We start from the raw sequence: 12,831 nt of genomic DNA on the forward strand, positions 1-12,831 counted from the left end.
CAGACAACAACCAAAAGTCCAGTGCCTCCTGTACTTCTGACCAACTGGCTATGAATCGGGGTGTCTTAGTCTATATGCTATAACAAAATATCATTGGCTGGGTAGCTTATAAACACCACAAATTTATTTCTCACAGTTCTGGAGGCTGGGAAATCCAAGATCAAAGCACCAGCAGATTTGGTGTCTCATTTACATACAGAGCTGTGTCTTCACATGGTGGCAAGGACACATGAGCTCTCCCTTGGGCTTCTTTTATAAGGGCACTAATCCCATGACCTAATCACCTCCCAAAGGCCCCACCTCCTAAAACTGTCTCCTTGGGGGTTAGGAGTTAAACGTACGAATTTTGAACAAACACAACATTCAGACCATGCTGAAAAGTATAGCCGTAGTTCTACGTATCCAAAACTGAACTCATCTTTTCCCCCACCCAATTCTGCCCAAACCATTGCGTCTTCCTCCTCCTCCTCCTCTTCCTTCTGGGCTCCACATCTCAGGAAGGGCATCCTCAACCATCCTGTTACTCAAGCCAGAAATCCTTCTCCCTCACCTCTGCATCCAGTCACCATAACCTGCAGATTCCACCCCTATATTTATATTTCCTTCCTCTCCATTTCTACTGTTTAGGCCCCATCACTTCTGATCTGATCTCTCACTATAAAAACCTCCTAAGGGGCTTGGCCGGTTAGCTCAGTTGGTTAGAGTGCAGTGTTGTAACACCAAGGTTGAGAGTTCAGATCCCCATACTGGCCAGCCACAAAAAAATAAAATAAAATAAAATCTCCAAAGAATCCATCCTTCACTTTAGCACCTAAGTGATCACTGTAAAATGTGAATATGATCAAATTATCTGTAAAACAAGGGTTTCTGTAAATCAAGAGTTACTGTGAGGATTAAAATATGGCAGCGTTTGTAGAGAATTTAGCACAACACCTGACAGGTGCTCCAAAAAAAAAAATCTGCTGTTAGAGGTTATATCACCCCACCCCTAATACCTTCCACGGTCTCTCAAGAGGTTTCAAAATAAAATTCAAACTTCATAGCATAGTGCCCAAACTCTTATGTGTTGGTTCCTACCATGCTTCCAGCCATCTCCAGCTACCTCCATAGACACTTGTGACCTGGCCATACGGTTACTGAGAGTTACAGATATCCCACCGAAATAAAATATAATAAGAAAAGAAACCATTCACGATAGCAACCAAAAAACAATGCCTAGTAACAAATTTAAGAAATGATCAGGACTTAGGTTTTTCTATTTTTTATTTTTGACAGCTGGCCATTACAGGGATCTAAACTCTTAGACCTTAGTGTTATCGGCACCATGCTCTGAGTGAGCTAACTGCCCAGCCCTGGAGCTGGTGTAAAAACCAAATCAAAACTATAAAACACAACGAAGAAAGTGAATGTACACTTATATGTTCTTGGGTGGGAGGACTCAACATTATGAACATGATAATTCCCCCCAAACTGATATATAAAATCACTGTGATCACAATCAAAATTACAGTGGAATTTTGGGGGAATCTGCCAGCAACATTGGGGGGGGGGGCAGTTGGCCAGTACAGGAATTGAACCTTGGACCCTGGTGTTATCAGCACCATGCTCTAACCAACTGAACTAACCAGCCAGCCCTCTGCCATAAATATTCTTGAATTCAGTTGGAAGAATAAACATACTAAGAAAATGCAAGACCATTCTAATAAGAAGGAACAATGAGGGAAACTAGACCTCCCATACAATAAAATATATTTTAATGGAAATTTACTGTACATTAAAAGTGGCATTTCACATTAGTCAGGTAAAACAAATTATTAAAATAAATAGTTTTAGACAAACTAACTCACCATTTGGAGAGAAATAAAGCTCCATTACTTACAAATAATCTTCAGCCATTATACCAAAATAAATTCTAGCTGCAACAAATATTTAAGTTTAAAATGGAACCTAAAGGGACTAGAAGAAAACCTGGAGGAATACATCTATAATGTTGGATTGGTGAAGGCTTTCTAAATATTACAAATGAAGGATGAGGGGGATGGGAAAGGAGGGGAGAAAAAGAAAAGGTCAAAACTTATCTACATAAAAATTTAAACTTTTATATGGCGAAAAAATGAATATAGCAGATAGTAAGTGAAAAGCTAACAATACATTAAATAATTGCAATACATCATAGACTAACATCTACTATTCCTAATATAAAAGTGCTGTTATATATCATAAAAATAATGGAGTTACACCATAGAAAAATGGTCAAATAACACGAATGGACAGTTGACAGAAGAGTCATTAAACATTTAAAAGATGGTTAACCTTACTACTAATGAACCTCAAATCAAAACAGTAAGATATCACTTTTTATCTCTAAGATTGGCAAAGATTTAACAAATAAGAAAAAAAGACAGAATCTTGTTTTGGCAAGGCCCACTCACACACTGCTGGAAGCACTACAAACCAGTATGTGAAGTTATATTACGATTTAAAACTTTCATTCAGGGCCGGCCCGGTGGCGCACTGCTACAGTGCGCCGCTTGGGAGCGCGGTGGCGCTCCCGCCGAGGGTTCGGATCCCACATACAGACCGGTTCCCGCTCACTGGCTGAGCAGGGTGCGGACACAAGTGCCGAGGGTTGCGATCCCGTTGCCAGTCCGGTACGGGCGCGACACTGAGGGTTGCGATCCGTTGCCGGACACGAAAAAAGACAAAAAAAAAAAACCTTTCATTCATGTTGAACCAGCAATTTCAATTCTAGGTGCCCATCCTACAAAAACACTTGCATGAATACCCAAAGCCGTGTTTGAGAATTTCTTTGCAGAACTGTTGGTAAAACATTGGAAATTGCTGAAATGTTCATTAATAGGGGAATGGTTAAATTTTGGTGCCTACATGCTTTATACTATGAAGTCATTAAAAATAACAAGGTAGATTTATTTATCTTGACATGGTAAGATGACGATAAACTGAAAAGGGCAAGCTGCAAACAGCATGCATAATATGATCCCATTTCTTTTTTTTTTTTTTTTTTTCCTTTTTGTCTTTTTTTTTCGTGACTGGCAACGGATCGCAACCCTCAGTGTCACGCCCGTACCCCGTATCCGACCAGGACCAGCAACGGGATCGCAACCCTCGGTGCTGCGCCCGCACCTCGCTCAGCCAGTGAGCGGCCGGTCTGTATGTGGGATCTGAACCCTCGGCGGGAGCGCCGCTGCACTCCCAAGCAGCGCACTGTAGCAGTGCGCCACCGGGCCGGCCCTATGATCCCATTTCTACACAAAAAAGATCACATACAAACTTATTGCCAATATTTTTGTATTTTATGTAAATAAGAATGCATCGTAAAAGTGTTAACTTCTATTACTGAAAAGCCAGAATATTCAACAGTATATATTTTCAGCACCACTGAAATAGGTTCTATAAAGAAAAGAAATGTCACGAAGAACATACCTATTGATGTTTTTTAAGGAAATTAAGAATCACCTAACTTTGCTGTTACAGTGACAAGTTACTAGTTCAAAGCCTGAATAAAGAGGAGGGAATTTTATACTTTTTAAAGTTTAGGGAGCGGGCCAATTAGTTCAGGTGGTTACAGCGTGGTGCTGATAACACCAAGGTCCAGGGTTCAATCCCTGTTATGGCCAGCCACCAAAAAAAAAAGAAAAAAGAAAAAAAGAAAGTTTAATTTTTTTAATAAGTACATTAGAAATTCAAGTTACGAAAATGTGCATTGTAAAATGTCTCCCTCCCATCCACCTCTACACAGCACCTAGCTCTTCCCACAGACACCGTATTACACATCTCCGTGTACCTTCCAGAAATATTCCATGTACATACAAGCAAACAAGTACATATTTTTCTTTATTTAAACCAACTTTTATGGCTCTTACTTTATTATTAGTAAAGAATTACTCAATACATGAGCTTGCAGATTTTAAAAGTATTTTGAATATCAGATTTTATAATCTTATGTTGGCAGTCTCAAGGAGAAATCTTCATGATTGTATCACACTTGCATATTTCTCAAAGATGTGGGAATTTCAGTTGGATTCCTGAGGCAGAAAAAAAACATTAAGCATGGCAATATTTAAGAAACACTAGACATGGTAATATTTATTGTGGAAACTTGTTTAAAGTGATTTGATAATATGCATAACCGCTGTTAGATTCACAAATGCACGATTCATATTACAGTAAAGTAGTAACTTTTTTTTTTTTTTTTTAAGATGACCAGTAAGGGGATCTCAACCCTTGGCTTGGTGTTGTCAGCACCACACTCAGCCAGTGAGCTAACCGGCCATCCCAATATAGGATCCGAACCTGTGGCCTTGGTGTTATCAGCACCGCACTCTCCCGAGTGAGCCACGGGTCGGCCCTAGTAAAGCAGTAACTTTAGGACTACAACTACATGAACAATATTTATTATTTATTGTTTGTACATTGTTCTATATTATCCATGCTTTCACACTTGCTGGTCTCTCTGTCTGGGATACTCAGCACCCGACACTCTGCCTTTTTTTAGCATTTATCACACAACCTGTTCTTTTTTACCTTTCTGGTTCCCTCACTATGTGGTGAGCTACTTGCCGGCAGGGACCATGACTTACATGATTTTTATATCAATCACCAAGGCCTAGTACACGGCCTGGCAATGTTACACTTTTAGTAAGTGTTGGCTTAACAAAAAAACTTTATACCAGAGGTGATGCTTAAGATGGTAATACCTTAGATTGGGGAAATTTGCTCTTTGTCAGCCAAAGCAAAAGCAGAAAAATGAAGAAAAAGAGCCTTTGGGAAACTGGAGATAGGTGTGTGTGACTGGAATGCAGAGTCTAAATTAATGAAAGCGACACGGCTGAAAAGGTAGCATGGGACTGCTTCCAGGATAAAGTTCGATATGCTTACGGCTGAAAAGGTAGCATGGGACTGCTTCCAGGATACCCTCAGCAAGGTGTACCAAAAAGCGAAAACGTTTCCGAAGTAGCTTTGAAGTCTCATCTCCAGCCATCCAGCTCCCTTAGCTCTGGCTATATCCAATTACGTGCAATTTCCTAAAAACGTCATATTCTCCCACACCGTAACCACCCCCTGTGCTTTGCCCACTGCTGGAAATGCTTTTCTTCCGTCTTCAAAACTCAGCTCAACTGCCAATTTCCTAGGAAAATTTCACCTTATCCATCAGGTTAATATGGGAGCCTCTCCCCTGATGACCTCTACTTGGTTTCCCTTGTTGCTCGTTGTCTGGGTTGGCTCCCCCTATAACGTCTAAATGATGTGAACTGGGCATTTTCAACTTTGCTTGCAATTACTTTTGGGAGGGGGGCGACGAGGGGAGGTTGGCCTATACGGGGATCAGAACCCATGACATTGGCGTTACCAGCTTTCCTAAGTGAGTAACCGGCCAGTCCTCATTTTCACCTTTGCATCTGCAGTTTTTTCGGTGCTAGATACTGATGTGTTTGTTGTGTATTGGATAAAGACGACAGACCCCATTTCCCTTTATGTCCCCTTCCCAACATCTGAAAGCCCAAAGCCTCACTTTACAGACTGTAGATCCAGGTTCACTGACTGGCGGGACTTAAAAGTTAAGTCAAATAATTATAATAATTTCTTTCGGTTAGCCTCTCTTGCTGCTACTCTGTAGCCAAACTGGGTGAAAGCCTGACCAGGGAAGAGTCCACGGCCTTCACCTTGCATCAAGGCATTCCAGACGTTTCCCTGTTTAGTTCAATCCCAGACTCTCTGTGCTCAATCTGTGGAAGCCAGCAAGGTCCGAGGCAGATAACGAGTGTCTAGGGACCTGGACTTACACAAAGAGCTCTAACATCTTGGCAATTCGGCGGATTAGGCGGCTTTGGACTGCGCGTGAGGCACAGTAAGATCCAAGGCCTGTGAGATCGGTCTGGGGGCTAGGCCCGCCCAGCTGGGCATTTCTGCTTCAGCGGGTTTCCCAGAACCTCAGAGCTGAGAACCAACAAAATCAGAGACGCCGACAGAGAATGGGGAGAAGACGGCGCGGGGCGTAGGACTTTGACCAGAGAGGTTCCCCTTATGGACACAGCTCCCGCCTGGGGCCCCGTACCCGAGCCTTCTCTGCCCTGGCGAGCGGCGTCCGCCCCACTGATTGGGAACCCTGAGTTGCCTCTGAATTGCACCGCTCCTGAGCATGCCCGCTCCGGACGGAGACTTCCACAGTCTCGGGCAGCTGGGTGGAGAAAGGGGCTCCAGAAGCTTCCATGAGTTTCGGGAACCCGGGCTTGCACCCACCCCCACAAGGCCCTTCGGCACAGCCCCTCCCAGCCCCCGCGCCCCCGCGCCGTTGCCCAGGTAACCGCGGGGCGGTGGCAGCGGCCGGCAGGGGCGGAACTTCCTGCGGGTGACGCGCCCGGGCTCGGCTACAAAAGACGAGGGCTGCGGCGCTCCGGGCGGAACTTTCCAGAACGGTCGGTGAGAGGAGGAAGAGCGGCAGTTCCCGAGCTGCGCACAGCTTCGCGCTCCTTCCCGCTCTCCCTCACGGGCCTGAGCCCGTTCACCGGTGAGTTTCAGCCCTCGCGCTTCCTCTTCTCCCCCGGCTGGCGCCATTGGCGGCGCCGGGACGCCGGATGGAGCCCCGGTGGGGAGGCAGTTGGCTCCGCGTGGGCGGGAGGGTTGTTGGTTCCCGGAACCGCGATTCCCTTTTTGGTGGGCCGGTGTGGTGCTCCGGCATCCCGTCCCCGGCGGGCAGCCAGCGAGCCCGTGAGCCTGCCTGGTCCTCCCCCGGTCCCCACGCCGCCCGAGATCGCCCAGGAACTGCCGCCTTAGGCTTCTCCTCCGCCCGCGCTCGCTCGGGGTGGAAGACCCTGCGCGCACGCGCACGGGGAGGCAGGGGCGAGGGGCTGCGGGAGGAGCCGGGCGGAGGCTGCGGCTTTCGCTTCTGTCTCCCCTCCCTCTCTTTGTTGAGGGCCGGGCTTCCCCTTCCACCTCTTCGATCCAGTGTGGGAGGGAGAAAGAAAGGAAACCTTAATGGTCCGTGCCAAGTACGGGGGGAGCCTAACGACGTGTAAACGACGCCGGCCTGAAAGCGCGAGGGGCTCGGCCTTGAAAGCGGAGAAGCTGTAAGCTGTGGGGTTGAAAAACACTCCTAAGGATTGGGGCGGGGGGCTTCCTCTCTGCAGCTGGTGTTCATAACCAGGGTAACAAACCACTCCCCCAGCCCCGTGTGCCCTAATGTCTTTTTTTCTGGCGAGTGTGTGGCGTTTCTCGGATTTACCAAAGACAGTGATAACGTAGCAGCCAATGGACTGAAGCTATTAATGCTCCTTTTGATTCCTGCTGTTAGCATCTGTGGGGAAGGGGAACAGGAAGAATCCATATGATCGTGTATGTCATGTTTGGAAGCTTTGGTGTGGGAGAGGGGGAACCAGCTGCTAGAAAGAGGCTTCAGAATTATTCCCTGATAATTTTTAATAGCTTATATTTAGTCTACTAGAATTTTAGCTGAGTTATCGCAGGAATTGTTACCTTTTTTGTGAAGTTTCAGAGAGGTGGATTTGGCAAAGAACAGATTGCTCTGCCTTAGCTCTGATTTTACTAATTAAAACCACCAGTTGAAAGCCGGCTAAAATTACATTTTCTCGTTTCAGGCTGTAGAAAATGGTGAAAGAAACCACTTACTATGATGTTTTGGGGGTTAAACCCAATGCCACCCAGGAAGAATTGAAGAAGGCTTATAGGAAACTGGCCTTGAAGTACCACCCTGATAAGAATCCAAATGAAGGAGAGAAGGCAAGTATACTTTTAAACATATCTGAATAGTTCTTTGTCAGATGTATAGTGTTTTTCTATTACTGCCTGAAGTTGAGAGTATATAATATGATGGCTATGCTTTGCAACAATTGTTTTTTAAAAAATGAAATTTATTCCCCCTAAACAGTTTAAACAGATTTCTCAAGCTTACGAAGTTCTTTCTGATGCAAAGAAAAGGGAATTATATGACAAAGGAGGAGAGCAGGCAATTAAAGAGGGTGGAGCCGGTGGCGGTTTTGGCTCCCCCATGGACATCTTTGATATGTTTTTTGGAGGAGGAGGAAGGATGCAGAGAGAAAGGAGAGGTAAGAATAATCTAGTCCACACACAGCAAATTAAAGTAGCGGTTGGTCAAAGCAAATTCCTGAGAATTCACCCATTTTAAATTGTTGTTTGTATGTTGGTATAATGTTACAAACTGACCATAGGCTGCCTCTGTTCAATTTATGGTGTAGTTATTAGAAATGAGATTTTGATGTACCTAAAAATAGGCCAGTCAAGTGGTAAGGAATGTATTTCTAAAGCTCTTGGATATATCCAACTTAATAGGTTATCGAACACTAATTAAGGGAACAAAGTATAGAAACGTAATTTTCAAAGCCCTTTTTACAGATCTTATTTGACCTTTTTTCCACCCCCACCCCAAGAAACCTAGTGGTGAGTACAGTGGCCTTTTTCAATCAAGAGTGTGTTACTTCCTCAAGCACTTATAGCAAGCCAACAGCAGGAGAGCCAGGCCTGAAAATAGATTCATTGCCTCCAAATAGCCTGCTACCTGTTTAATCTTGCTTCAGCTTTATTATATCAAAATATAGTCAGTATCCGCTGGGAATTAGTCCCAGGACCCCCCTCAGATACCAAAATCTGCAGATGCTCAAGTCCCTTATGTAAAATGGTGCAGTATTTCATATAATATATGCACTTATTCCTGTATGCTTTAAATCATATCTATATTACTCACAATGCCTCATACGATATAGATACTACATAGTCATACTGTTTTTGTGTGTGCGTGTGTGTGTGTTATAATTTTTTCTTTTTTTTCTGAATATTTTTGATCCAGAGTATTTTCAATCCTCAGTTGATTAACTCATGGAACCTAACCCGTGAGTATTGAGGGTTGACTGCATTTAATATTTAGCAGAAAAGTGGCCTACAGACTGTAGAAATCTTGTTCATAGGAGTACCATGTTCCAGTGAAGAGAAGTCAGTATCACTTTGTGCCCAGTATAGTTTTATACAGACAAACAAGAGCTGATGAGTAGACCCAGTTTTAGAATAAACGGGCAAGCTATGAAATGTTACTTTGAGTCGTTTTTGTTTGTTTTTTTTTTAAAGATGAGCAGTAAGGGAATCTTAACCCTTGACTTGGTGTTGTCAGCACCACATTCTCCCAAGTAAGCTAACCAGCCGTCCCTATATAGGGATCCAAACCCGTAGCCTTGGTGTTATCAGCACCTCACTCTCTCAAGTGAACCACGGGCCAGCCCCTACTTTGAGCTTTTTTAAGGTTCAGAAAGGCTTTGCAAATTGTTCACTCAGTCTTTCTTGAAAGAACTTCAATGAAGTAAAGGATTATCTTTATTTATTTTTAAGGAATTTACCTTAAAAATAAAATCTGTAATCCAAATCACTTGCTTATTAGTAACTTGTTAGGATGATTTGTCCCATAGAAGAGTAATGGTGATTTTTTTTTTCTTCTTTTTTTTCCCTCTTTTTTCTTTGTATTTAAATTTATTTTTAAGTAAAGAATTGACCTAAAAGTTGTCAGTGCAAACTCCCCTGTATGGCTTAGATCATTGAGAAGTCACTTTTTGGAAAACGTGCTTTAACAAATCCCAAAAGCTTTGTTTTTGTTCTATATAAAGTTAAAGTGAGAAAGGCAGCTTTCAGCGTGCAGAAAGAATGTTCATTAGGCCCATTGTGCAGAAAGGAGACTTGAGAACTTTTTTCAGTTAGGTGTAAGGTTTTTGTGGTGGATAAAGTCCTCATGGAAGGATCACTAGCTAAGAACTTATTAACTTAAGGGTTGGCACATGACTTTATTTATTCTCAGTATGCTTATGTGATCTCAAACTTCCACTTCCTGTTCTAAGATTTAAGTGAAGCATGGTAGCGCTCCTTTGTAGCCACCAGGCATGTGTGGCTCTTTAAATTTATATTAATTTAAAACAAAAATAAAGATACAGTTCTTTAGTCTTAATAGAGTATGAAATTTAGCCTTTAAAATAACCGTTGTGGGCCCAGCAGTAAATGAGCCATTCCCACTGAAGCAGGAATAAGTAGGAATTGATATTTTTCTGTGGTGATTCAATAAATACATCAACTTCACCAACCAGTCTTAATTAGTGTGAATCTATTGTGCTAAAGAATTTTTGGATGAAGTAATTGGCCATGTTGCTCAATACCAAACCAAGTGAAAGCTTCAAAGAATATATTGGGACAGAAATGCATGTTTGGATTATTGTGAAATATGCTTATTTAAATAACATTGGTTTTCTCAAGGTCTTTTGTAGGTAATGTTTTTGATTGCCATATTTCTAAGAGCCACATCTATGTCCTTAGGCAAATTACTTAATCTCTGACCCAGTTTCCCTCATCTGTGATTACATCACCATTTGAGGATCATATGTGATAATGTGATGAACATTCTGTTATTGTTGTAGATGCCCAACAGATGTACTCTGTGAGGCTCATCTGTCATTATCCTTTACCTTTTTTTTTGTGTGTGTGTGTGTGTGTGTGTGTGTGTCCGGCAACAGACCGCAACCCTCAGTGTCGCGCCCGTACCGGACCGGGACCGGCAACGGGATCGCAACCCTCGGTGCTGCGCCCGCCCCTTGCTCAGCCAGTGAGCGGGAACCGGTCTGTATGTGGGATCCGAACCCTCAGCGGGAGCGCCGCCTGCGCTCCCATGCGGTGCACTGTAGCAGTGCGCCACCAGGCCAGCCCCTATCCTTTACCATTTTTTATAGTACCTTTAACACAAATGAGATGGCAGTATCTTAGACACATTTTTAATGGTCAGTATTTTGTTCTAGGTAAAAATGTTGTACATCAGCTGTCAGTAACCTTAGAAGATTTATATAATGGTGCAACAAGAAAACTGGCTCTGCAGAAGAATGTGATTTGTGACAAATGTGAAGGTATGGTATTTTAACATCTCTCATGCAATAACAAAATGAAGCCGAAGACTTTCTGGATATATAAAACTGATAAATGTACACTGTCTAAATTTTGAAAGTCAAGGGTTGGGATCCCCATACCAGCCAACTGCTCAAAAATGATAAATAAATAATTTTAAAAATCTTTAAGAGTACAGTGTGAAGAAAACAAACTGAACCTACTACCGAGAGAAATACTAGCAAAATATCAGCACTTTCTTTTATTTGTGTGTGTTTTAGGTTTTTTTTTTTTTTAAAGATGACTGGTAAGGGGATCTCAACCCTTGACTTGGTGTTGTCAGCACCATGCTCAGCCAGTGAGCAAACCGGCCATCCCTATATAGGATCCGAACCCGGGGCCTTGGTGTTATCAGCACCGCACTCTACCGAGTGAGCCACGGGCCGGCCCAGGTTTTGTTGTTTTTGTTTGTTTGTTTTTTAATGGCACTGGCCAGTACAAGGATCCTACAGCCAGCTTTTTTTTTTTTTTTTTTTTTAAAAGATGACTGGTAAGGGGATCTCAACCCTTGACTTGGTGTTGTCAGCACCATGCTCAGCCAGTGAGCAAACCGGCCATCCCTATATAGGATCTGAACCCGGGGCCTTGGTGTTATCAGCACTGCACTCTACCGAGTGAGCCATGGGCCGGCCCAGGTTTTGTTGTTTTTGTTTGTTTTTGTTGTTTTTGTTTGTTTGTTTTTTAATGGCACTGGCCAGTACAAGGATCCTACAGCCAGCTTTTTTTTTTTTTTTTTTTTTTNCTCAGCCAGTGAGCAAACCGGCCATCCCTATATAGGATCCGAACCCGGGGCCTTGGTGTTATCAGCACCGCACTCTACCGAGTGAGCCATGGGCCGGCCCAGGTTTTGTTGTTTTTGTTTGTTTTTGTTGTTTTTGTTTGTTTGTTTTTTAATGGCACTGGCCAGTACAAGGATCCTACAGCCAGCTTTTTTTTTTTTTTTTTTTTAAAGATGACCGGTAAGGGGATCTTAATCCTTGACTTGGTGTTGTCAGCACCACGCTCACCCAGTGAGCTAACCGGCCATCCCTATATGGGATCCGAACCCGTGGCCTTAGTGTTATCAGCACCGCACTCACCCGAGTGAGCCATGGGCCGGCCCCAGCTTTTTTTTTTTTAAATAAATATAAGTGAATTTATTTATTTGTGGCAGCTGGTCTGTGTGGGTATCTGAACCCATGACCCGGGTGTTACAAGGCTGCACTCTAATCAGCTGAGCTCACTGGCCAGCTCCTTATGTGTATATTTTAAATGCAGTTCGGAATCAAATTAATTTGGTATTCTCTTTTTATAAGTACAAGTTATTTGTTGGAATATGGTACCTTCTAAAGAAAATAAACTCATTAAAATGGTTTCATCTAACAGATGAAGTAGTTCTAAGAATTTTGCTTTGGGAACATATTCAAGATTCTGAGATGGCTCCTTATCAAAAAAGTCTGAGTTGTACATTTTTAGGGCAGCATTCCATCAGGCCTTGAAAATATTAAGAAAAGTATAGTATTTTAGGAACTGTCCTATTAAAACATTCATTACTATATTTGCTACTAAATTTGCATATAATCTTTCTTTTAAACTATTTAGGCCGAGGTGGTAAGAAAGGAGCAGTAGAGTGCTGTCCCAACTGCCGAGGCACTGGAATGCAAATAAAAATTCATCAGATAGGACCTGGAATGGTGCAGCAAATTCAGTCTGTGTGCATGGAGTGTCAGGGCCATGGGGAACGGATCAGTCCTAAGGATAGATGTAAAAGCTGCAACGGAAGAAAGATAGTTCGAGAGAAGAAGATTCTAGAAGTTCATATTGACAAAGGCATGAAAGATGGCCAGAAGATAACATTCCATGGTGAAGGAGACCAAGAACCAGGACTGG

The 12,831-nt window shown here is 43.0% G+C and overlaps 1 protein-coding gene, 1 long non-coding RNA gene and 1 other non-coding gene across 3 annotated transcripts in view; 1 reads left to right on the forward strand and 2 right to left on the reverse strand.

Moving 5' to 3' along the window:
• Positions 1–1,556: 1,556 nt before the first annotated feature.
• Positions 1,557–1,630, reverse strand: TRNAI-GAU. Its single transcript has one exon. It is a non-coding gene; the product is annotated as a tRNA-Ile (tRNA).
• A 2,207-nt stretch (positions 1,631–3,837) lies between these two features.
• Positions 3,838–6,243, reverse strand: LOC103593730. The gene is made up of 2 exons (XR_550777.1): positions 6,077–6,243; positions 3,838–4,046 (listed from the first exon to the last, which is right to left on the reverse strand). It is a non-coding gene; the product is annotated as an uncharacterized LOC103593730 (long non-coding RNA).
• A 183-nt stretch (positions 6,244–6,426) lies between these two features.
• Positions 6,427–12,831, forward strand: part of DNAJA1 (DnaJ (Hsp40) homolog, subfamily A, member 1) — a 13,689-nt gene continuing 7,284 nt past the window's right edge. The window contains exons 1-5 of the mRNA XM_008576787.1: positions 6,427–6,529; positions 7,617–7,758; positions 7,907–8,084; positions 10,821–10,925; positions 12,544–12,829. Coding sequence (XP_008575009.1) covers positions 7,627–7,758; positions 7,907–8,084; positions 10,821–10,925; positions 12,544–12,829 — 701 coding nt within the window. The 5' untranslated portion in view covers positions 6,427–6,529; positions 7,617–7,626. The remainder of the gene's footprint in view (positions 6,530–7,616; positions 7,759–7,906; positions 8,085–10,820; positions 10,926–12,543; positions 12,830–12,831) is intronic.

The sequence above is a fragment of the Galeopterus variegatus genome, unplaced genomic scaffold (assembly GCF_000696425.1).
Source record: "Galeopterus variegatus unplaced genomic scaffold, G_variegatus-3.0.2 Scaffold1401, whole genome shotgun sequence".
NCBI lineage: Eukaryota > Metazoa > Chordata > Mammalia > Dermoptera > Cynocephalidae > Galeopterus > Galeopterus variegatus.